Source organism: Scyliorhinus torazame, chromosome 21 (genome assembly GCF_047496885.1).
Source record: "Scyliorhinus torazame isolate Kashiwa2021f chromosome 21, sScyTor2.1, whole genome shotgun sequence".
In the NCBI taxonomy this organism is placed as follows: Eukaryota; Metazoa; Chordata; class Chondrichthyes; order Carcharhiniformes; family Scyliorhinidae; genus Scyliorhinus; species Scyliorhinus torazame.
Genome location: NC_092727.1, coordinates 7164023 through 7188011, shown reverse-complemented (window position 1 = coordinate 7188011; position 23989 = coordinate 7164023). Strand labels below are relative to the sequence as shown.

Sequence of the window (23989 nt, the reverse complement as noted above, 5' to 3'; positions counted from 1 at the left end):
GGGACCCTGGAGCTGTGAAGCAATTGTGCTATCCACAATGCTACCGTACTTGTGGTCAAAACCAGGGTTACATAGAATCCCGACAGTGCAGAAGGAGGCCATTTGGCTCATCGAGTCTGCATCGACCCTCTGAAAGAGTACCCGTACCTAGGTCTACTCTCCCGCCCTATCGCCGCAACACCACCTCACCTGCACATCTTTGGACTGTGGAAGGAAACCAGAGCACTTGCAGGAAACCCACGCAGACACTGGGAGAATGTGCAAACTCCACACAGACACCCAAAGCCGGAATTGAACCTGGGTCCCTAGTGCTGTGAGGTAGCAGGGCTCACTGTGCTGTTGCCAGATCAGACTTCAGCTACTCTCCAGAGTTTTCTCAATGTTCCTCTGAATCCATCCAGCAATGACATCATCGCCCCAAGCTGAAAAACAAATTAACTTCCTAGCCTCAAAGCACATTAACACCCCTGGGACTTTCCCCTGTCAGTCTGGAGTGCATTAACCCAGACTGAAAAACCCATTCCTCTGGCCAATTTCACCTTTTGGCTCTTAAAAGCTCCCAGGTCCTGCAAACAAAATGTCATAACCTAGAATCTATTATAAAGGATATGATAAATGAACACTAGGTTACAAATGATCGGATTGGGCCCAGTCAACATGGATTTACCAATTGGCAATCGTGTTTAATAAACCTGTTGGGAACTTTTTGAGTATGTGACTAACTTAATTGAAAAAGGGGAATAGGTCGAGGTAGTATACTTGGATTTTCAAAAGATTTTGGATAAAATCTCCCAGAAAAGGTTGGTTAGCATAATGGGATATGAGGTAATATACTGGCATGGGTTAAGGATAGGCAAAACAGTAGGAACAAATGGGTCATTCTTGTGTTGGCAGGCTATGACTAGTGAACTACTGCAAGGATTGGGGCCCCAGCTATTCAAAAATACACATCAATGATTTGGATGTGGGGACCAAATGCAATATTTACAAGTTCACAGATAACAAAAAGCTAGATCAGGATGTGTGTTACTAGGAAGATGCAAAGTCGCTTCAAGGGGACTTGGACGGATTTGGTGGGTGGACAAGAACATGACAGATGGAATGTGGAATCCACTTTGGTCTGTGCAGAGTATTCCTTAAATGGTAAGTGATTAGCAAGTGCAGATGGACAAAGGAACCGTTGTGTCCTCGTCCAGAAGTCACTGAAAGCCAACATGCAAGTGCAGCAAGCAAATAGGAAAGCTGATGGTATGTTAGCCTTTATCATCATTTGAACACTGGAGTAGTGACGTCTTTGTTTAGATTGTAAAGAACCTTAGTTAGATTGCACCTGGAGTACTGTGTGAATTTTGGCCCCCTTAAGAAGGGTATTATTGTCCGAAGGAGCGCAGCAAAGGTTCACCAGACTTGTTCCTGGGATGGCGGGACTATCCTATGAAGAGAGATGTTTCCCCTGGATGGGGCTTCTCGAACCAGGAGGTACAATTTCAAATTAAGGGGAAAGCCTCATGGCCTGAGATGAAGAGAATTCTTTTTACTCCGAGGATTGTGAATCTTTGGAATTCTTTACCCAGAGGGTTATGGAAGCTCCGTCATTGAGCATGTTTGAAGCAGCGATTGACTGATTTCTAAATACCAGTGGCAGAAAGGGATATGGGGATGGTTTGGGGGAAAAAGCACTGAAGTGGATGGTCAGGCATGACCGTATTGAATGATGGAGCAGGCATGATGGGCTGAATGGCCTATTCCTGTTACCATGATTAATGCAACATCTAACAAAGATCAGTGCATAAAAATGGATCTCAAGTTTGCAATTGAAATTCCTTTCACTCCATTCTTGTCGCTTGATGCATACTTTAATACAGCCAAGTGTGGGAAAGAGGTAGAGAGATCAAAATTTATTACTTTCCGATAACATTTTGTGCTGGGAGTATGAGCAATTCTGGTTTTAGTCTGATTTACGATGTTGAAGGGTACAGCATGAAGAGGTTTAAATTTGATCCATCTTTGCACGGTTAAATGTTTTTAAAGCTGGCTGTAAAGCCTCGATATTATTAGCTAACATTTCGAGTCCAGATGACTCTTTGTCAAAACTTACTCGAAACAATAGCTCTCCTCTCTCCACAGATGCTGTCAGACCGGTTGAGATTGTCCACTATTTTTTTTTGTTTGAAATTCCGGTGTCCGCAGTAATTTACATTCCTGTTTCTAATGACATGTTGGTTCAATGTTTTTGATATATCCAACTGTTTGAGTACTAAGCATCATGGGGGAGGGGTGGCATGGCATGGCATGTTAATGTTCAGTTCAGTGATGCACTACTAAAAAACAGATTACCCTATCAAATCAAAACTGATTGAGGTGTTCAAATGAAAGGAATTTGATGAAGTAAATTTAAAGAAGCCATTTCCTTTGTTTGGGAAGTGGGTGGGAGGGAAAGAGGTGGAGGATCCACAACATGGGGACATGATCTCCAAATTCCTGGCCATTCAAAAGTGAAATTAGAGAACTATTTGTTTTCCCGTGCCAAGCATAGTAGAAATCTGAAATTGTGTCCTCAAAAGGTTTTGCATGCCAGGTAAATTGAAGTTTACAATACTGAGATGGTCAGACCGTTGGCAGGTACTGAGGGGATATGCAGTAAATTCAGATTGAGTTGAGGTATAGATAAGATTGAAATTCGCTCTGGCACATTGAGGGTTGGTGGATGGTCCCTGCTTTCAAAAGTAAATTATTTAGCTGTTAATTATTCAAATACGATGTACACTGGAAATAATTTAATTGCTTCTGCTTAATTTTATTTAATTCCTGGCTTGCTCTGATTTATTTTGTATCCATGAAGCATCTTACGGTCACCGCCTACATATGATCTTTGGTTTTGCACTTTGCAGTTGAGTTGCATGTTGATGTCCTGTTCTGACGTGCACTACTTAAAAACAGATTATTGGATCAAAACTGGTGAATGAGTAGCAGCACGGTTGCACAGTGGTTTGCACTATTGCTTCACAGCGCCAGGTTCTCCGGTTTGATTCCTGGCTTGGGTTACTGTCTGTGCGGAGTCTGCATGGTCTCCCCGCGTCTGCGTGGGTTTTCTCCAGCTGCTCCGGTTTCCTCTCCAGTCTCGAAAGATGTGCTGTTAGGTAATTTGGACATTCCGAATTCTCCCTCTGTGTATCCGAACAGACACAGGAGTGTGGCAACTAGATGCTTTTCACAGTAACTTCATTGCAATGTTAATGTAAGCCTACTTGTGACACTAATAAAGATTATTATTTTGGCTCAGTCGATAAAGGTAGTTTGTAGCTCAGTGGGTATTCTTGGGGTTCAGTTCTTGGTCTGTGCTGAATTTTCTGATAGGGTGATGTTGAAGGTGCTTCAAAACCACATCCATGAGGGAAGGAAACTGGCCAGAGTTAGCATCCTGATGGAAAGTTGAGTGTGTTGGATGAGGATTAAATTGGGTTCCATTAGCTGGCCACCATTTCTGTAGGCTCACCATGTACTTGCGTGTGGTACTGTATGCCAGAGTTAATCATTGTCAGCAAACCGTGGCGAACCTTGGGAAATAAATGGTTGGAGATCATTTCTGTAGCATCCCTAATACATTTTTTACTCTTTCTTTTTTAATAGCTAGAACAATTTCAGTTGTACATGTGCCCTCCCTCTTTCTATGGTTCAATGGCTTGGCAGATTGGACGGTATTCATGTGCCATTGTGATTTTTAATTTAAATTTCCGGCCTTCTGCTTCAAGCTGCTGTGCTTCATTGGACAGCAATTTGTCCACAATGCTGATCTTTCATTTTAATGTCGTTCCATAGCCCATATTGTAAGGTGCAGCAGTTGACAGCAAATATAACCATACAATCGAAGTTTGTCTCAATTACTGTAATGTAGGGTGTGACTTATTTGCTAGCTGTTTCTTTTCAGAATTTTTATTGGAGAAAAACATTTTCAGGACAAATGCTGGTTAATTAAACCAGTCTGGACTATTTTGTTAAGCGAAAATCGTGTTTTGTCAACCTGCTGGAGTTTCATTTTGAAGCGGTAACATGAGAGGGTTGATGAGAACAATGCTGTTATGTGGTGTTCATGGATTTCCAAAAGGCATTTGATACAGTGCTGCACTACTGACCTACGAGAAAAGTTGGAGCTCATGAAATAAAAGGGACATTATCAACGTGGATACAGACGATGCTGAGTAATGGTTGATGGATGTTTTTGAGGCTGGCGGAACATTGGTAGTGGAGTTCCCCAGGGCTCGGTGTTGGAACCCTTGCTTTTCCTGATGTATATTAATGACCTAGACCTTGGTGTACAAGGCACAATTTCAGAACTTGCAGATACTACTACTTGGAAGCATTGTGAATGTAATGAGGATAGTGTAGAACTTCTAAAGGATGTAGACAGGTTGGTGACAGATGGACAAATGACATATGATGTTCAATATGGAGGAACATGAAATGATTCTTTTGGTCGGAAGAACATGAAGGGACAGTGTAAGGATAGAACTCCGAAGTGGGTGCAGGAGCAGAGGGATGTGGCTATTTAAATCATTGAAAGTGGCAGAAGAAAGGAAGGATTGAGCGTGCGAGGGTTGAGCGTGCGGTTAATAAAGCAAACCTTATCCTAGGCTTTATTAATAAGGGGATCGAGTACAAGAACAAGAAGATTATGCTGAACTTGTAGGAGACACTGGTTTGGCCACGGATGGAGTATTGAATCAAGTTTTTGGCACTTCACTTTGGGGAAAGTTCTGTATTGGTGAGAGTGAAGAAAATATCTTGAAATTAGCTGGGAATAATGTCCCAGGGACAGAGATTTAATGCCAGGGGCAGGAGGTTTAGAGGGGATGGGAGGGAAATCTTTTTCGCTCTAGGGTGGTGGGATTCTGAAACTCACTGCCTGAAAGGGTGGTGGAGGCATAGACCCTCAACATTTAAGAAATATTTAGATGTGCATTTGCGATCCCAGGGCATACAAGACTATAGGCCAAGTGCTGGAGAATGGGATTAGAATAGTTGTGTTGTTTTTGACTGGTGCAGATGCAACAGGCCAAAGGGCTGTTTCTATGCTGTTGACCTATATGACTATTTGATAGAGATATTCAAAAGTGTAGATGGGGAGAAACGGTTCCTACTCAAGAAGAAGGCGGCTCAGGTTTAAAGTAACTGGCAAAAGAAGCACAACATGAGAAAAAATATTTTCATGTAGCAAGCGGTTGGGTATCTGGAGTGCACTGTCTGAGGGTCAGCTGGAGGCAGTTTTAATCGAGGTATTTGAGAAGGAATTAGACTGCAATGGGAAGAAGGCGGTGGAATGATGCCAGATGAGGGTGGCACAGTAGTTCGCACTGCTGTCTCACAGCACCAGAGACCCGGCTTCGATTCCAACCTTGGGTGACTGCGTGCAGTTTGCACGTTCTCCCTGTGTCTGCTCTGGTTTCCTCCCACAGTCCAAAGATGTGCAGGTTAGGTGGATTGCCCATGCTAAATTGCCCCATTGTGTTCAAAAAATTAGATGAGGCTATGGGGATGGGGTGAGTGAGTGGGCCTAGGTGGGGTGCACTTTTGGATGGTTGGTGCAGACTCGATGGGCTGAATGGCCTCCTTCTGCCCTGCAGGATCTATGAATTGTTCATTTAGAGAGCTGGTGCAGAGTCAACTAACCAAATGGCTGCCTCCTGCGCACCCTGCTATAACAATTCTTTGACTCTTGCTGCTTTTACTATATATCTTTTTGGAGGCTAGCTTGTCAAGGCAGTAAATATTCCTCCACAATTAAAGTCTGCCACCAGGTAAAGCTACCTTTCAAGGTGTAGCAGCGCGAGAAGAAAAATAAACATAAACTGGAAAAACTAGTCTGGCAGCATCTGTGGAGCGAAACTAGTTCATTTCACGTTGATGATCTATATCAGAATTGAAGAAAGATAAAAATGTAAGAGTTCTTAGGCCAATCGTAGCAGCATAAAAGGATGCGATTTTTGTCCTCCCATTAGATTATTGTGGATTTAATCTTGGAAATGCTTTAAACCCTGAGGATGGAATTTAACCAAAATGTTTTGGGTTGTTAAGGGATTTTCCTGCCAGCCTTGCCGGTGAAGTCTCCATCGCTATCAAACGACAGTCACTTTTTTGGACCCTGGGGATTTTCTCACCGGCTTCAGCCCACACTTAGAAATTTTTTCAGCACTGAGGAGCTGAATTCCAAGATCGGGCCGCTGTTTTGAAAGGGTGCCCCGATCTCCAAGTGAGCTTGTAGGCCCCCCACCCATGGGCAATGTTTAAAGAAGGTTTAAACACTACTTACGCACTTGTGTTTGGTCACACCCCCTTTGGGCGTGATTCTGATTCTAGTGCCTCTCAGGTCTTGGGTATAATCACGCAAGACGTAAAGGCTGCTGGGAAACCTGCGGAAGGCCTCGTCTGGGATCTGCGGGATCTACCTGATGTGCTGCGCTCTTGCTATAGCGCACCACGGCCGGTAGATCGCGTCCACAGATTTTTTGTTGATTCCGTGCATGAGGTAGTAGTGCGAATAAATCTTGGACATTTGATGCTAAATGCATGTTGCATTTTCTTACAATAGTGTTCGAACAAAAGGGCTGACAATTAACATGCTGACGTAGTGAGTTATCATTAAACAGCCTCCTAGCAACCCTTTAATAACTGCACTGTTTGGCACTATCAGATGCTGCTCAAATCGCTGGTTTCTGTTTACTCAAAACTGCTCTTTGTATTTTGATATCCATCAAATAAGACGCAAGGTTAATTGAAGGAGAAAGCTACCATTGGTGCGTTTTCCCAAAATATTGTTCCCATTTCATCCCCTGCTTAATGGAATGGTTAAATTTGCATTCTCAACACAACATATGATTATTAATACAGGGCCCTGTCAGAGGTAGAATTCTGGGGCACAATAAAGGCTCAAAATAAAGTATTTTCTTCTTCCTTGTGCACAGGATTTAATAAACCAGTTTTTAAAAACTGCCCAGCTGATTTAAACTCATTATGTAAACAAGCTCTTTAAAATGCATAGCTCACGTAATTGAATAGTAGTGTTTAAGAGGTGATCTTTTTGGGTGTGAAATTAATGAGTTTAATATTGTGTTCATCGTAAAGTCTTGTTTTAAAAATACCAAATCCCTATTTCGACCTGCAATCCTTGGCCCAACCACCTTCAGCTGCTTCATCAATGACCTCCATTCCGTCCACTGTCTACAAGCCGCAGGTCCAGAGTGTAATGGAATACTCTCCACTTGCCTGGATGAGTGCAGCTCCAACAATGCCCAAGAAGCTCAACACCATCCAGGACAAAGCAGCCCGCTCGATTGCTTCCCCCTTCCACAAACATTCAAACCCTCCACCACCAACGCACAGTGGCAGCCTTGTGTACAATATACAAGATGCTCTGCAGTAACTCACAAGGTTCCTCAGACAACACCTTACAAACCCACGACCACTACCATCTAGGAGGACAAGAGGAGCAGATACCTGGGAACCCGGCCACCTGGAGGCTCCCATCCAAGTCACTCTCCATCCTGACTAGCAAATATGTTGCTGTTCCTTCACTGTCGCTGGGGCAACATCCTGGAACTCATTCTCTCTCCCCCCCCCCCCCCCCCCCCCAACAGCACAATGGATGTACCTTTACCTCAAGGACAGCAGCCGTTCAAGGAGGCAACCATCTGAAGGGCAGCTAGGGGTGGGTAATTAATGCTGGCCTAACCAGCGAATCCCATATCCCGTAAAATTAATGTAAAAAAATTCGCTCCTGGAACAAATTGATCTTTCTGCAGTCTTACAAAATAAACAAAAATATGGGAGTTTCGTCCAGTGTCCTAGCCACTGGGTCTGGTCTGAATTGTAATAAATGTGATCCTGTGTTGAGAATTACACTAACAACCATTATAAGATTCTCATTTGAGCGTTGAATGTGATTCAGTTACACTTCCTCGAACCTCCATGTTTATGTGCAGGAACTTTTCCTCTGCAAGCAAAAGGAACATATCCAGGCATTGTCTTTTTGAATTAATCAAGTGTTGGGGCAATAGTTCCTGGGTGCATTCTCCATAGCAACGGTGTGTCAAATCAAAGTCAACTTGCCAATCAATTGCCATTTTTTTCCCCTCCTGCAGTATATATTGTTGTGTTTGTCCTGATGAATGCAAGTTGAAAAGCTTCGACAGCATGTCTCTCTTTTTTTCGTCAGCAGACGATTTGCACTTGCCTCGTTCCAGAAATACCATTAGGTTTTAATAACCCAAACCAGATGGAAGATTGAACTGCCTGCTATTAATTTGTGGGTTTTAATTCGCGTGGCTGTAAATATAGAACCCAGAAATAATTTACTGCGCTAGTGTGAATGGCTTCACTGGATTTTAGTCAGGAAAATTTGCCAGAATTGGCCCAGTTGATCCAGTGCCAAACTAAGCTGGTCAAATCTACTACTCCATTTCAGATCCAACTAGCTGCGGCTGTATGATTGGGTTGCAAAATTATCTCAAAACAGATTTATGTTTCAAAGCCGCTTATTTTTTTATTTTTTTTAGAAAGGAAGTGACAAGAAACACTAATGGAGATTTCATAATTAATGTGCTGTGGTAATGGTGATAAAAATGAGCATTACTGGGAAATGAAGCCATTGTTTCATGTGCAGTAATTTGTGTCATTCAAATGCCACCTGGTGGTTTAATTGTGCAATTTGTTTTCAATCTGGCTATATTTTCTTCCCCCAAAACGTAGCTGCCGTGTTCAATTCTTACCAACAACATTGCATGCCTACTGTTGATTCTTGCCATTCTTAATCTACTAAAAGATAAAATCATTGGTAAATTATAATACAGGGTGCTTCAGCTTTGCAAGCAAGCTAATGTAGCACAGTGTCATGCATAATAATAATAATAATCGCTTATTGTCACAAGTAGGCGTCAGTGAAGTTGCTGTGAAAAGCCCCTAGTCGCCACATTCTGCCGCCTGTTCGGGGGGGGGGGGCGGTACGAGAATTGAACCCATGCTGCTGCCTTGTTCTGCATTACAAGCCAGCTGTTTAGCCCAGGGTGCTAAACCAGTCCTAATCAGTGCCTAATTGTAGCATTTTAAATTTCCATAAACCTGAAACTGGTTTATTAATGTTAGCGATGCTACAAGACCTCTAAAACCACAGTACTCTTTACCTCCTGTTTCTCTTCCTACCATCCGTAAGATTTTAAAACCCCAGTGCTCACCGCACCGTCCAGATTTCTCGAGTCTAGCATCTTTTTCTTCAACATTGTGTGCTCTGCTGCAGATAATTTTGCTTGAATTAGATTACCCTGTGAAGACAAATACAATAGATTCTGGGACAAATGCTGGAGACCCTCCATAACAGCACTGTGGGCGTACCTGCACCGCATGGACTGCAGCAGTTCAAGAAGGCGGCTCACCACCACCTTCTCGGGCAATTGGGGTTGGACAATGAATGCTCGTCTATCCAGCGTAGCGCACATCCCTTGAATGAATGATTTTGAGAAAGAAATACTGTGTAATGCAATGCACGTTGTATTGGCCACTGGGGAGAACATGAAGGAAGAGAAACTTTGGGGCAGATTGCTTACAAATCTCTACCTCCAGGTAAGTATACAGAGTGTCAAAGTTGCTGATTGTGTGCCTGTAGCACACATCACTGGCAATTTGGCCCACAAAACCCAGGCAACTTTCTGTGAATATTTCTTATTTGTTGATTTGTCTCGTTTGAAGTTTGAGAATGTGGAAACTTGCTGCAAGGCCGATTCAGAACACCCAAGAATGTGGTTACCCAATAATAAATAGGAACATGGATTGAATCCATTGCCTGAGATTCTGTTCATATGTACCTGAACAAAGCCAAACATCTTGGATGCTCCAGTGGCATTATGTGGCCAACTTCAGTACCGCTACAAGAGATTTGATTTTCCAGGAGACTTTCAGCAATTTGTACTTAAAACTGATAGCTAAATGGTAGAGCAGGAAAATGATTGGTCAATTAAAGCTCTATTTGAAACTCAAACTTATTTCTCTCTTTTTGCAGCACCTTCTCGGGAGCAGTGACCCGATTACAGTACAGTTGTGGGTCTCGTATAATCGGAAACCCATGAAACAAGCAAACTTTCTCACAAGACAACATATAACGGTGAGTGAGTAGAAATATAAACATCAAGTCCAAATCCTTTATTACATTAATGTGCATCCTTTGCTGAAGCCTGTCCCTGGACTGGGGACAGAGTTGTCTGAAAGCACAAGACTTTACTAAACTTATAAAATTTGGTGCCTGGCAATGGGCAGCTTGATGGTTGACTCTGTCACATGTTAATATACTAAATGTCCTGTGTTAGTGGATATTTTTTCTTTCATGTACAGTACCACTCAATGTGATTTAGAAGTGCAGCTAGCACAAGTGATTAGCACTGTGGCTTCACAGCGCCAGGGCCTCTGGTTCGATTCCCTGCTGGGTCACTGTCTGTGCAGAATCTACATGTTCTCCCGTGTGTGCGTGTGTTTCCTCCGGGTGCTCTTGTTTCCTCCCACAGTCCAAAGATGTGCAAGTTAGGTGGATTTGGCCATGATAAATTGCACTTCGTGACCAAAAAAGGTTAGAAGGGGTTATTGGGTTACAGGGATAGGGTGGAAGTGAGGGCTTAAGTGGGTCGGTGCAGACTCGATGGGCCGAATGGCCTCCTTCTGCACTATGTTCCAGTAGATAATTGAGCCAAAAACATTTCTTGACAAAATGTATTAAAATGATGAACCCAGGTGTGCAACAGAGTAAGATTGTTTGCGCCAAGTAGTGAAGTTGCATTTTAGAGTTGTATTTACCTTTTTCATTCTCGTCTTGCTTTCTTCATTCCATTCGCAAATCTCTCCTTTTGCTGGCTTTCCTTCTCTACTCTTTCCAAGCTGTGCCCACTGGTGTAATCGGCTATTGTAAATACCTGGAACTGAATGACAACGAAGTGTTTCTATTCTGGATTGATGCAGTATGAATTGCAAATGATGAATATTACCTTCTATCTTGATTTTGTGAAAATACTTCCTCCTTTTGTACATTTTTCAGGAGTATTATGTGGCTGATGCATCAGAAGACCAGGTGTTTGTCTGCGTCAATGTCAACAATAATGTGACCAACCTCTATATCTCTGAAGCAGAGGGTCTGAAATTTTCCCTTTCTCTGCAAAATGTACTGTATTACAGTCCAGGAGGTGCAGGAAGTACAACTCTGGTGAGGTAGGAACATGAACATTTTGCTCGAAACAAAACATTTGTTACGTATATTCCTTTTGCACTGAGGAATTTAGTTACTCGATGGGTGGTTGCACTCTGAATGATCTGACAGACTAGCGCAAGTTAGGCAAAATCTAATACTTGTCCTACCCGAGCAATACACCATCTAATGTGTAAGGTTGTTACGTTTCCCAGATTTCCTATTTTATTGTCCAATCCATGCTGGATTGTGAGTAACCTCATGCTACGGTCGTGTTTCCAGAAACGCCTGCGTTCAGACTGCCCAGATTGCCTTCCTGTGCTTTTTGATAGGAGATTGCAGATTCTAATGTAGGATCCAAAGTATTCCTTCTCCTTGCACCATGTTAAATCCAATAACCGTATATGGTGGAGAAATTATACAGAAACGTGCCGTTTAACTTTAGCAGGTTTATTTGTCAACATTTCAGTGGAGTTGCAACCTCCTTATGGTTACCCATGATGATATTGAATTCTTTCTGCCCTCAGTCTGGTCTCAGTCAAACGCTGAGTCGGATTCGTAAGTATTAATCTATTTTATTTCAAACGGCTTGCAAGCTAGACTCACTCTGATAACAGCAGGACCAACACAGTTCCTGAGATCCCCAGAGCAAGCGGGTGAAAACCAAGCACATAGCATCTTGTACACATGAACATAGAATCAAGTTTCACACATTACCAAATAAGGCAAGATGGCAAATGCAAAGCTCCCATAGGCTTTCCCACACATTCCTTGACCTGGCCATTTCAGCTGATCTTCACAATTACTGATCCTGATGGGCCAATTCCACATTCCTCAGCCCTGGGGCCCCTTTCACCCAGCATCCTCTGCAGCATCCTCCCTTCTGGCCATGCTTTGCACAGCCCCTTTGTTCATTCTCTGCAACCTGGACTAATGTCTAAAAATCCACTATCCTAATCTTCTGCTCTCCTATATTAGGGTCTACCTCTACACTATCTGAACTGGTCATCCCAGTCTAGTACCATTCTCTTTAGTTCAATTCCTCACCCACATCAACTGTCGCAGTTGTCTCTATTTATGTTCATTTTAAAAATAAACAATTGGCCAACTAAACTAATCCAATAAATTGAGGGTCTCTATTTATGCTCTTAATCCAATGCTCATTACGTGTCCTTAGCAATTCGATTGGCGTAATAAGGTAGTTGTCAAAGGACACCATTACCAAGACCTCTACCCTATCCCCATCATCTAAAAATCTCATCAAAACTTGCCCTGCAAAATGCTTTCCAGCAATTTTGGAAAATTGAGCCATTGCCTTTTCTTGAAATCCTTTCTGGTGCGACCCAAATTTAATGCCCCAGTCTTCACTTGACCTCCGAGTGAAGTTTGAAGGGTATAAGGAGTTGTCAAACTGGTTTGGTGGCTTCAGTTGCTGAGTCAGGGTGAGTGTGATGAGGTTGAGCATGGTACAAAGTGTTTAAACTGCAAAGTTCTTTTTTAAGCGATGCAGTGGATTAGCATTGCTGCGTCAACTCACCTCAGGTGACTGTCTGTGTGGAGTATGCACTTTTTCTCCCCTTGTCTGACTGGTCATTGGTAAAATTTTAGAGTCCATTATTCAAGATGAGATCGTGGAGTACTTGGAAGTGCATGATAAAATAGGACTGAGTCAGCATGGCTTTGTTTAGGGGAGGTCATGTCTGACAAATGTGTTGGTTCTTTGAGGAGGTAACAAGGAAGTTAGACAAAGGAGAACCAGTGGATGTGATTTATTTAGATTTCCAGAAGGCCTTTGACAAGGTGCCGCATAGGAGACTAAGAGCCCATGGTGTTAAGGGTAAGATCCTGGCATGGATAGAGGATTGGATGACTGGCAGTGAGTGGGGTCTTTTTCAGGATGGCAGCCGGTGACTAGTGGTGTGCCTCAGGGGTCTGTGCTGGGACCACAACTTTTCACAATATACATTAATGATCTGGAATAAGGAACTGAACGCACTGTTGCTAAGTTTCCAGATGATACAAAGATCTCCTGTAATGGTGTCTCTTGGTGACACCACCTGAAAGCACAACAGTATTAACAGTAGTATTGAGGAAGTAGGGGGGCTGCAGAAGAATTTGGACAAGCTAGGAGAGTGGACAATGAAGTGGCAGAAGAAATACAATGTGGAAAAGTGTGAGGTTATGCACTATGGAAGGAGGAAAGGAATTTTCTAAATGGGGAAATGCTTAAGAAATCAGAAGCACAAAGGGACTTGGGAGTCCTTGTTCAGATTCTGGAGGTTAACATGCAGGTTCAGTCAGCAGTTAGGAAGTCAAATGCATTAGCCAAATATATTAAATGTTAGCATTCATGTCGAGAGGGCTAGAATTAAAGAGCAGAGATGTACTTCTGAGGTTGTATAAGGCTCTGGTCAGATTCCATTTGGAATATTGTGAGCAGTTTTGGGCCCTGTATATAAGGAAGGATGTGCTGGCTTTGGAAAGAGTCCAGAGGAGGTTCACCAGAATGAAGAGCTTGTTGTATGAGGAACGGTTGAGGACTTTGGCCTGTGGTCTGCACTCGTTGGAGTTTTGAAGGATGAAGGGAGATCTTATTGAAACTTGCAGGATACTGCGAGGCCTGAATAGAGTGGACGTAAAGCGGATGTTTCCATTTGTAGAAAAAAACAAGAACCAGAGGACACAATCTCAGACTAAAGGAACGATCCTTTAAAACAGAGATGAGAATTCCTTCAGCCAGAGGGTGGTGAATCTGTGGAACTCATTGCCGCAGAAGGCTGTGGAGGCCAAATCACTGAGTGTCTTTAAGACTGAGATAGATAGGTTCTTGATTAATAAGGGGATCAGAGGACGGCATGTGATGCAGTGGTTAGCACTGGGACTGCGGCAATGAGGACCCGGGTTTGAATCCCAGTCCTGAGTCACTGTCCGTGTGGAGTTTGCACATTTTCAACCTAAAGATGTACAGGTTATGTGGATTGGCCATGCTAAATTGCCCCTTAATTGGTAAAAATAATAATTGGGTACTCTGAATTTAAAAAAAAAAAAGAGGATCAGGGCTTATGGGAAATGAGAAAAATATAGAATATAGAACATTACAGCACAGTACAGGCCCTTCGGCCCTCGATGTTGCGCCAACCTGTGAAACCACTCTAAAGCCCATCTACACTACTCCCTTATCATCCATATGCCTATCCAATGACCATTTAAATGCCTTTAATGTTGGCGAGTCCACTACTGTTTCAGGCAGGGCATTCCACGTCCTTACTACTCTCCGAGTAAAGAACCTACCTCTGACATCTGTCCTATATCTATCTCCCCTCAATTTAAAGCTATGTCCCCTCGTGCTCGACATCACCATCCGAGGAAAAAGGCTCTCACTGTCCACCCTGTCTAATCCTCTGATCATCTTGTATGCCTCAATTAAGTCACCTCTTAACCTTCTTCTCTCTAACGAAAACAGCCTCAAGTCCCTCAGCCTTTCCTCATGAGGTCTTCCCTCCATACCAGGCAACATTCTGGTAAATCTCCTCTGCACCCTTTCCAATGCTTCCACATCCTTCCTATAATGCCGGCGACCAGAATTGCACGCAACACCCCAAATGCGGCCACACCAGAGTTTTGTACAGCTGCAACATCAACCATGATTGAATGGCGGAGCAGACGTGATGGGCCGAGTGGCCAAATTCTGCTCCCATGTCTTATCGTCTGCTTGGGTTTCCTCTGGGTGCTCTGGTTTCCTCCCAAAGATGTGCAGGTTTAGTGGATTGGCCATGCTAAATTGCCTCTTGGTATCCAAAAGATTAAGTGGGAGTACTGGGCTGCGGGATAGGGTGGAGGCGTGGGCAAGTATGATGCTCTTTCCAAGGGCTGGTGCAGACCCGATGGGCCGAATGGTCTTCTGCACTGTAGATTTTATGATAAAGCCTGTGCCGAAAGTAGGTTTTTGATTTGCTGCAGCAATTGGACTTCAAGCATCTGTCAGTTAGGCTGTCCGTGAGGATTTAAAAGGGCCTCGTAACTCTTGGCATTCAGCCTAAGTTCCATGGCACCATTGTTGCCTTGAAGCGCGTGACCCCAAAGTTTTCTCTCAAAAGACCCATAGTTTGGGAAGCTCTGTACTATAGTCATTTGTGATTGTGGACCAGAGCTAGCAACAGGAAAATACAGGACATGCACATTTGAAAGGTTTGTTGCCAAAATATTAACCGACAAATGTTTATGGTTTCTTTGTGTGCTCTTTTAAATGTGGGACTGACCTATATTTTAAGATGAGTTCTGTCTTACAAATACAAATATATATTTTGCCATTTTCATATTATTTGAACAGCTATCTTCAAAGCACTAGAAATATAAGTAATTCATTCAATGCAAAATTGATAGTATTACAATAGAGTGCCTCTTGCACATCCAAACCCACCTCATAAACAGTGGTTCAGGAAATGTGATGTAGTTCCATTAGAGGCTGCCAACTTAATTAGTTATCGGTGTGGTTGGATAGAATCCTACTCGGGAATATTTCTTAAGGAGGAACATGATGGTACTGCAACTGCTTTAAGGTGAATTTTGCACAAGACACACCCTCTGTTTCATGGTGGCACGCACATTTGTAACAAGGCTTTTGCATTAAAGACCCATTCCATTGACTTTAAAAAAATTTTTTTTTTAATGTTTGGAGCATCCAATTGTTTTTTTTTCCAATTAAGGGGCAATTTAGCGTGGCCAATCCACCTAACCTGCACATCTTTGGGTTGTGGGGGTGAAGCGCACGCAGACGCGGGGAGAATGTGCAAACACCACACAGACAGCGACTGGGGCCGGGATCGAACCCGGGTCCTCAGCGCCGTGAGGCAGTAGTGCTAACCCCTGTGCCACCATGCTGCCCCCCATTCCATAGACTTGAGTACATTATCAGTCGGAGGTGCAGGGCACTATGGAGAAGTTTCCAAGTGTGGTAGTGAGCAGGAACTGCCGTGAGCTTCCTAACGCTTGGCCCTTTGAGGCCATCACCGCAAAAACTGTTAACAACACTTAACAACGAGGCTCGGAGGGTCTGTGACGGGGCAGCCAGTGCCACCTGGGAGGAAGTGGCAACGGCTGTCAGCTCTGGGAGCATCATCAGGAGGACTGGAACTCAGTGCTGTAAGATAGTCGACACTCTCCACCGGGCCCCACAGGTGGGCTGACACTGGCACTGCTCCCCCCCCCCCAAAAACGGTTATGCGCCTGCTGCAGTCCCAGCACCATTTTGTGCCCTGGCCCACCCATGTCCAGCAGTGTTGCCCAGCCCTCCCCTCCAACTTCCCATACCCCCACGATGAGCGATGTGTGCAGCTCACAATGGCCCCCTCACCTGCAGAAGAAGTTGGCCTACAACAGACGGGAGAGGGCATAGACTGATCATAGAATCTACAGTGCAGAAGGAGGCCATTTGGCCCATCGAGTCTGTACCGGCTCTTGGAAAGAGCACCCTACCCAAGGTCAACACCTCCACCCTATCCCCATAACCCAGTAACCCCACCCAACACTAAGGGCACTTTATCATGGCCAATCCACCTAACCTGCACATCTTTGGACTGTGGGAGGAAACCGGAGCACCCGGAGGAAACCCACGCACACACTGGGGAGGATGTGCAGACTCCGCACAGACAGTGACCCAAGCTGGGAATCGAACCTGGGACCCTGGAGGTGTGAAGCAATTGTGCTATCCACAATGCTACCGTGCTGCCCTGATGGCAGGATGCTGGAAACGAATCCTCACACCTTGCGAGGAACGGGTCCTGGAGGTTGCGGGGGCGGCCGAGGGATGTAGAGGCAAAGTTCCACCGGCGCCCACCCAGATGGCCTGTAACACATGAGTTGTTAATGCCATACTGAATGACCCATCCCTCCCACTTACAACATGCCCATTCTCCTGCAGAATCTTCATTAGACGGTGGTGGCCCACCGGTGGTGGTTCCTCTCCACATCAATCTCTTTCTCTCTTTCCTCTCTTCCCCCACACGCCATGAGAACACCTCGGTGGGGAGCTCCTTGGAAAGCCCCGTATTCGTGGCACAGCTGTCATCCCCACTCTCCACCAGCGCAAAGACACACCTCGATGGGCGACAGTAGTGGACAGGCTTCTGAGCCATATTCTGGTGAGTATCACCGAGTTCCAATGCACATTAGGTGGAGGCAGGAACGCCCAGGGGAGACAGCAGTCCGAGCTCTGCTGGATCCCAGAGCCCAGCTGCATCCCAGTCAGATGCTGATCCTCCGGACCAGGTTTACCCAGAGCTGATGCAAACTTTAGAATCCCTACTGTGAAGGAGGAGGCCAATTCGGCTCATCGAGTCTGCACCGGCCCTCTGAAGGAGAACCTTACCTGGGCCCAATCCTCACCCTCTCCTCGTAACCCCACGAGGGGCAATTTAGCATAGCCAATCCACCTCACCTGCACATGTTTGGTCTGTGGGAGGAAACCAGGGCACCTGGAGGAAACCCACGCAGACACTGGGAGAAGTACCAACTCCATACTGTCATCTGAGGTTGGAATCGAACACGGGTCCCTGGCACTGTGAGGCAGCAGTGCTAATCACCGTGTCGCATTAAGGTGCAGCCATGAGATTCTGAGGGTAATGTCTTGACACTCCAGCAGGTCCTTGGCTTATTGGAGGAGTTCCAGAGGCTATGGGCGCAGGAGATGGTGCACAGGGCAACGCTGCTAGGGTGGTAACTGCAGTGGAGAGCTGGTGCAAAACGTTGGCAGCATGAGTGGAGGTGTCCAAGGCATGGCTCAGCCCGTGATGGCCATGACTGAGCGCCTCAAATATGTGTCCCAGTTGCTGGGGACGTGTCCCAGTCCCAGGTGGACCTTGATGAGCCAGATCATATCCCAGTCTTGGGCATTGCTAAGACACTCCAGAGCACGCCCTGGTCGCTGAAAGAGATGTCCTATTCTCAGGTGGGCATAGCCGAGGCACTGTGGAGCATGTTCCAGTCGCAGGTGGACATTGCGGGGGTGCCCCAGAGCATATTCCAGTCGCTGAGGAGCATCGCAGAGAGAGTTGACACTATGCTCAAGACATTGGGGAGCCGCCCAGAGCTAGCAGACACTGCCACGGCAGCACGGTAGCAATGTGGATAGCACAATTGCTTCATAGCTCCAGGGTCCCAGGTTCGATTCTGGCTTGGGTCACTGTCTGTGCGGAGTCTGCACATCCTCCCTCCTGCGTGGATTTCCTCCGGGTGCTCCGGTTTCCTCCCACAGTGCAAAGATGTGCAGGTTAGGTGGATTGGCCTTGATAATTTCCCTTAGTGTCCAAAATTGCCCTTAGTATTGGGTGGGGTTATGGGGATAGGGTGGAGGTGTTGACCTTAGGTAGGGTGCTCTTTCCAAGAGCCGGTGCAGACTCGATGGGTCGAATGGCCTCCTTCTGCACTAAATTCTGTGATATGATTCTTCTGACCCTCCGTCCCGAGGTGAACCCCAGGGTTCTTTGGGCACCGACAGGAGGAGGAGGTGCTGGGTCCCAACCCAGAACCACCCTACGGAGTGGTGACGGCTACCACCATTTCCGCTGAGACCTACCCCTTCTTCGTCTCAAAGTCAGCAGCCCGAGCAGATTGTCACGGTGGGGCATGTGCTGCCGGCATGTGGGCTGGGGCGTTCCAGCCCCAGGGTCCCAGAGACTGCCCATCAGGGACATCGAAGACCATGGGACACTGTGTGCAGCAATTGTATCCACCTCTGATGTGCATCCTAGGGGGATACCTAGGCGCAGCGATAGAGCATGGAAGGCTAAGCAAGTGCAGGATCACCTGCTTCAATACATTTTTTTTGTGGAAGCTTGCTGCGTGCAATCGCCCCCTGCATTATAACAGTAACTGCACTTAACATACTCTATTAGATGTTCCAATTTGGTAATAGGCAATGCATTTTCCTTTAGTTTGGCAAATGTTTTTCCAAAACTTTAACTTTTGTAATTGATCAGTGAAATACTTGTGTTTAAACACACCAATTTAATAAAATGACATAGATTAGACTAGTCTAGATTTTATATTTTTTGTTTTTTGATCTCTAGATTCCAACTTCAGATGTCTCGGTGTAGCCACTTGCTTTGGAGGGAGTTTTAACCAATTTAAAGCAAAGTCTTGGTTAAAGTGATAGACAAAGGAATTTCACACTTGCATTAAACATTTATACACCAACAAGCATTTAATGTTATCCTTTTGACAAGCATGAAATTTAGGTTGTAAACTTGCAGATTTTTGACTACACTCTCTTTATATTTTAAATTTGAACTTTGCTTTGATGAAGGAAATTGCAAAGTTGGATGTGACTGGGCTATGAGCTAACCATGTATGATTGGCCAGTCGGAGCTAATTGGCCTGTTAAAAATCACCTGATGGATGTGCACGGTGGATATGGGATGTGTATGGTGGATATGGGATACTTCTCTAAAGAAAAGGATCAAGAAGCTAGTAACCATCTCAGGACAACCTTTGGTCATATTTGAATCCAGTGACTCCTTTCTGTTGCACAGTTCTGTTAGAATACTATTCATGACTCCCTAAGCTGCTCTTGTTTGGCCTTGTTACGCATTGCAACCAATCACTATTTGTTGATGCACCACTGTCGCTGTACTCCGTTGATTATTCTTTTGTCTACTGTGTACGTTCCCTTGGCTGCAGAAAAATACATTTTACTGTACTAGGTACATGTGACAACAAATAATCAATCAATAGTGTAACATATATTGGGAGGGTCGGTGCGGACTCGATAGGCTGAATGGCCTCTTTCAGAACTGTAGGGAGCATAAGGGGATCAGGGATTATGGGGAGAAGGCAGGAGAATGGGGATGAGAAAATATCAGCCATGATTGAATGGTGGAGCAGACTTGATGGGCCGAGTGGCCTAATTCTGCTCCTGTCTTGTGGTCTGATGGTAAGGATTCCATATTGTGTGGTCCAACCAAGATCCTATATAAATTTAACATCTTTGTTTTTCAATTCTATTCATGTAGAAATAACTCCAGTGCTTTGTTGCATATTTAAAAATTACCTTGTTAGCCTGTCTCTCATTATAATACATGTCTATACTCCTAGAACCCGTTGCACTCCATGTAGACTTTTATTTTCCAAGGAGAGTGTGGCCACCAAAGCCCCCTTTGCCTACCACTAAGTAGACCATATTAAAATGTAGTCTTGATCTTGTTCCATATCCAAGGAAAACATGTTTTTAACGACCAGGTTTTTAGAGTTCATTGGAGTTCATTTGGATTCTGATGTACTTTGCTGCAACTAAGTATATTACAGGTCCCCGAAGAACTTTGACTGATCTGTTTTTAGTACTGAGGCACCAACTGAGCAAATAGTAAAGATGTATGTTTTACCGATAAGTACAGAATTGCTAAAGCCAACAAACACATTCAAATGGCACACAGTTATGTCAGTTCACTTTCAGAGGGTTGGCTGTGCACCACACTCCTGTTCCCTGGCCAAAAGGGGTTTCAAAATCTCAAAGTAAAAAATATGCTTTATTTATGTAACACGGCTACAGTGTGTGAAGGAGCAAGGGAATGCTCATTGTGATAGAGCTGTGAATTACTGTGAGATGCAATCATGCCAGTTAGTCAAACAAAGCCCCCCTTTGTCTGCCCAAGTTGAAAACTGCTCGGTTTGCTTTCAGTGGACCATGTTAAAATGTACTCTTAATCTTGTTCCATAGTTTATATATTCTATAGAAAAGGAGGTTTTAATGTAAACTCTGTTAACATCAGCTGCTTTACCAGTATTTATTTTGGTTACTTTGAACAGATTGATATTGGCAAGAGATTTATTTTCCTTCAGGCGCACAATTGAGACCATGCCATGTTTCAATATAACCTTTCAAGATTATCTCTGCCAGTTTTTATTGAAAAATGTTTATAATTGAATTGCAGTGCAACAGTGACAATAAGAAAAACAAGAACCAAGCAGCCTTTTTCATCTGCCTACCGTTGGTTAAACTGAGATACGACCTAATTTTTCCACGGGTGTTGAGATGAATGAGATCATGACATTAGATGTGCTGAAGATTTGTCGTCGTCTTCTAAACCTTTTCACAATATCTTGATCTTCATCCATTCAAACAGACCCAACAACAACTTGTATTTATAGAGTGTCTTTAATGTGGAGAAAAGGCAGGGTTTATGAGAGATTTTTGAGTGCGAGTCAAAGGGAGAGGGAATGTGCAAAAATCCAGAGCCTGAGAAACCGTGTTCATGGAGGGTGAGAGGTTACAGAGAGAGGTGACATAATGAAGGATATTAACATGAGAATGAGAATTTTTAATTAGAGCTGTTGTAGACACGGGAGAACTGTTGTAGGTGTGGGAGAAGCCAATGTGGGCCAGCAAGGACAAGGGTAATAGGTAGTCTAATCAGCTGAAGTTTTGGTTTTGGATGCACTGAAGCTTGTATGAGGATGAGAAAGCATGTAGTGGAAAATTGGAGTAGCTGGGTTTGGAAGTGGCAAAGGCATGTTTTAGGTTTTTGGTGTCCGATGATCAGACATTGAGCAGTAGCAGAATATGGAGTGGAAGTAGACTCTTTGAAGATGAAGAAGATTATGTGGTTGTTGGTCGCTGTGTCCAGGGTTGCATAGTTTTCCTTCCAGCATCGGATGTTATTTTTAATGATTTCAGGATTTCCACATTCGCAGCAGTCTGGAAATTTATCCCATTACCCTTGTTTGTGTGCAGACTAACCTGATAGCCACTCTAGTTTCTCTTCTCCCTGTCCTCGCCCCTTCTTTTCTATTATTTGAATTAGCTCCCCTCTGTCTTGGTCTCACTAATAAACTGGAATTAAATTGAAGATCTTTTCAACCCCATGATTCTTAAATAATTTCTAAAATGTCTTGTACATAATTTTCTGTTCAAAATTAAAGATGGTTGAAATGATTGTAATCATTCTCTTGCTTCTCTCCCTACCATCTTCCACTCCTTCTGCCATGTGAGAGTACCTTTTAAGAAATGGGTGTTTATAAATGGGTGTGTATATAAATATCTGAAGTGAGAGCACCTTTAAGAAATGGGTGTTTACTACTGCAGTGATGTCAGAGTGGGTGGAGCTCGTTTTTGAGTAGGCTGCAGGGTGGTTTTAGTTTCGTTTTCAGTGTTGGAGCTGAAGCCAGATCAAGCAGGTGTACTGCTGTTCTCTCTGCCATCAAAAGACTATCTCTTGATCATTTGGTGAATTCAGAATTATAAATGTTTTCAGTAGTGACTTTAACCTGATGTGCTTCTGATAAAGGTTTTGTTTTTAAGTCATATGGATGTTAAAAAGGAAAGCTTAAAGGTTTACTTGTGTTGTAGTCTTTGGGGGTTGTATTTGAATTAATGGTTGCTAAGATGTTCACTGTGTTAAAAAGGTTAACTTGAGTTCAAAGAATAAACACTGTTTTGCTTTAAAAAATACTTTTCCATTTCTGCTGTACCATACCTGTAGAGTGGGCCGCGTGCTCCCCGTACCACAATCTATTAAAAGTTGCGGGTCAGGTGAACTCCATGATACACTTTGGGGTTCTCTAAACCCTGACCTATAACACTTCATTTTCTATCTCTTCATCAAACACAAATTCCAGTGATGTACATGGCAGTTTTCAGCCATGATCCATCAAAGCTCCACTTTGAATTCTAAGAAACTTTGTGGTTTTTTTTTCCCTTCAATTCACAGATACTTTGCAAATGAACCCTTTGCAGATATTCATCGTGTAGAAGGACTGCGGGGTGTCTACATTGCTACCCAGATGAATGGATCTTATGCCGAGGAGAATATGAGATCAGTGATAACTTTTGACAAGGGCGGAACTTGGGAACTGTTGCAGGCACCAACCTTTGGCAGTGATGGTGTTAAAATCAACTGTGAGGTAAGGGTGGAGAAAGAAATTGCAGAATGAATGCACTATTTTGAAAATTGCACAGATCCTGGGTTTTTGAGATGTAACTGTCTTCTCTGCGGTGCAGGTTTCCCTCCCTCTTCATTCACCCAAATAGCCTTGTTTGTGAATGTTGGCCTATTATTAGAGATTGATGGCGGGTGGGGTGAAATAATAAATAAAGCTAGATCTCTTCCGAAGCATTTTATAATTTGTCACTGGGTAAATATCTGAAGCTGATTTATTTCAGGATTTCCTCTTGTCCAAAAGCAGTTGTTGTGATCCTGTTGCTTCCTCAACAGGTTAGCAAATTCATCTGGATAGAATCAACACCCACTTCAATTATATAGTGTACCTAATAAGCAGCTTGGAACATTTAAGGAACCTGGAACCCCAATCTATGTGGCTTCATATGATCATAACAAAAAGGTGCAAAATTAAGCCGTTCGGCCAATCGAGTCTGTTCCACCATTCGATCATGGCTGATGTTTTCCTCATCCCCCATTCTCCTGCCTTCTCTCCATAACCCCTAATCCCTTTATTAATCAAGAAATCCCCTTATTAAGTGAGAACACCAGATTTGTGCTTGAAGTGCTGTTACCTACAAGGTTACAGACCAAGAGCTGGAAGGTGGAATTAGACCAAATAGTTCCTTCTTAGAACACAAGAACAAGGAGCAGGAGTAGACATTTTAACCTCTCTAACCTGTTCCATCATTCAATATGATCATGGCTGATCTCATCATGGCTTCGTCTCCAACGTCCTGCCCGTTCTCCATAACCCTCCATCCCAATAATAATTGAAAGTCTGTCTAACTCATTCGATTTACTCACTGTCCCAGCAGCCACTGCACTCTGGGGTAGCAAATTC

The 23989-nt window shown here is 43.9% G+C and overlaps 1 protein-coding gene across 1 annotated transcript in view; it reads left to right on the top strand.

The window, feature by feature from the left end:
• sorl1 (sortilin-related receptor, L(DLR class) A repeats containing) overlaps positions 1–23989 on the top strand; it is a 227127-nt gene that overhangs the window by 79885 nt on the left and 123253 nt on the right. The window contains exons 7-9 of the mRNA XM_072486394.1: positions 10046–10147; positions 11069–11238; positions 22918–23110. Coding sequence (XP_072342495.1) covers positions 10046–10147; positions 11069–11238; positions 22918–23110 — 465 coding nt within the window. The remainder of the gene's footprint in view (positions 1–10045; positions 10148–11068; positions 11239–22917; positions 23111–23989) is intronic.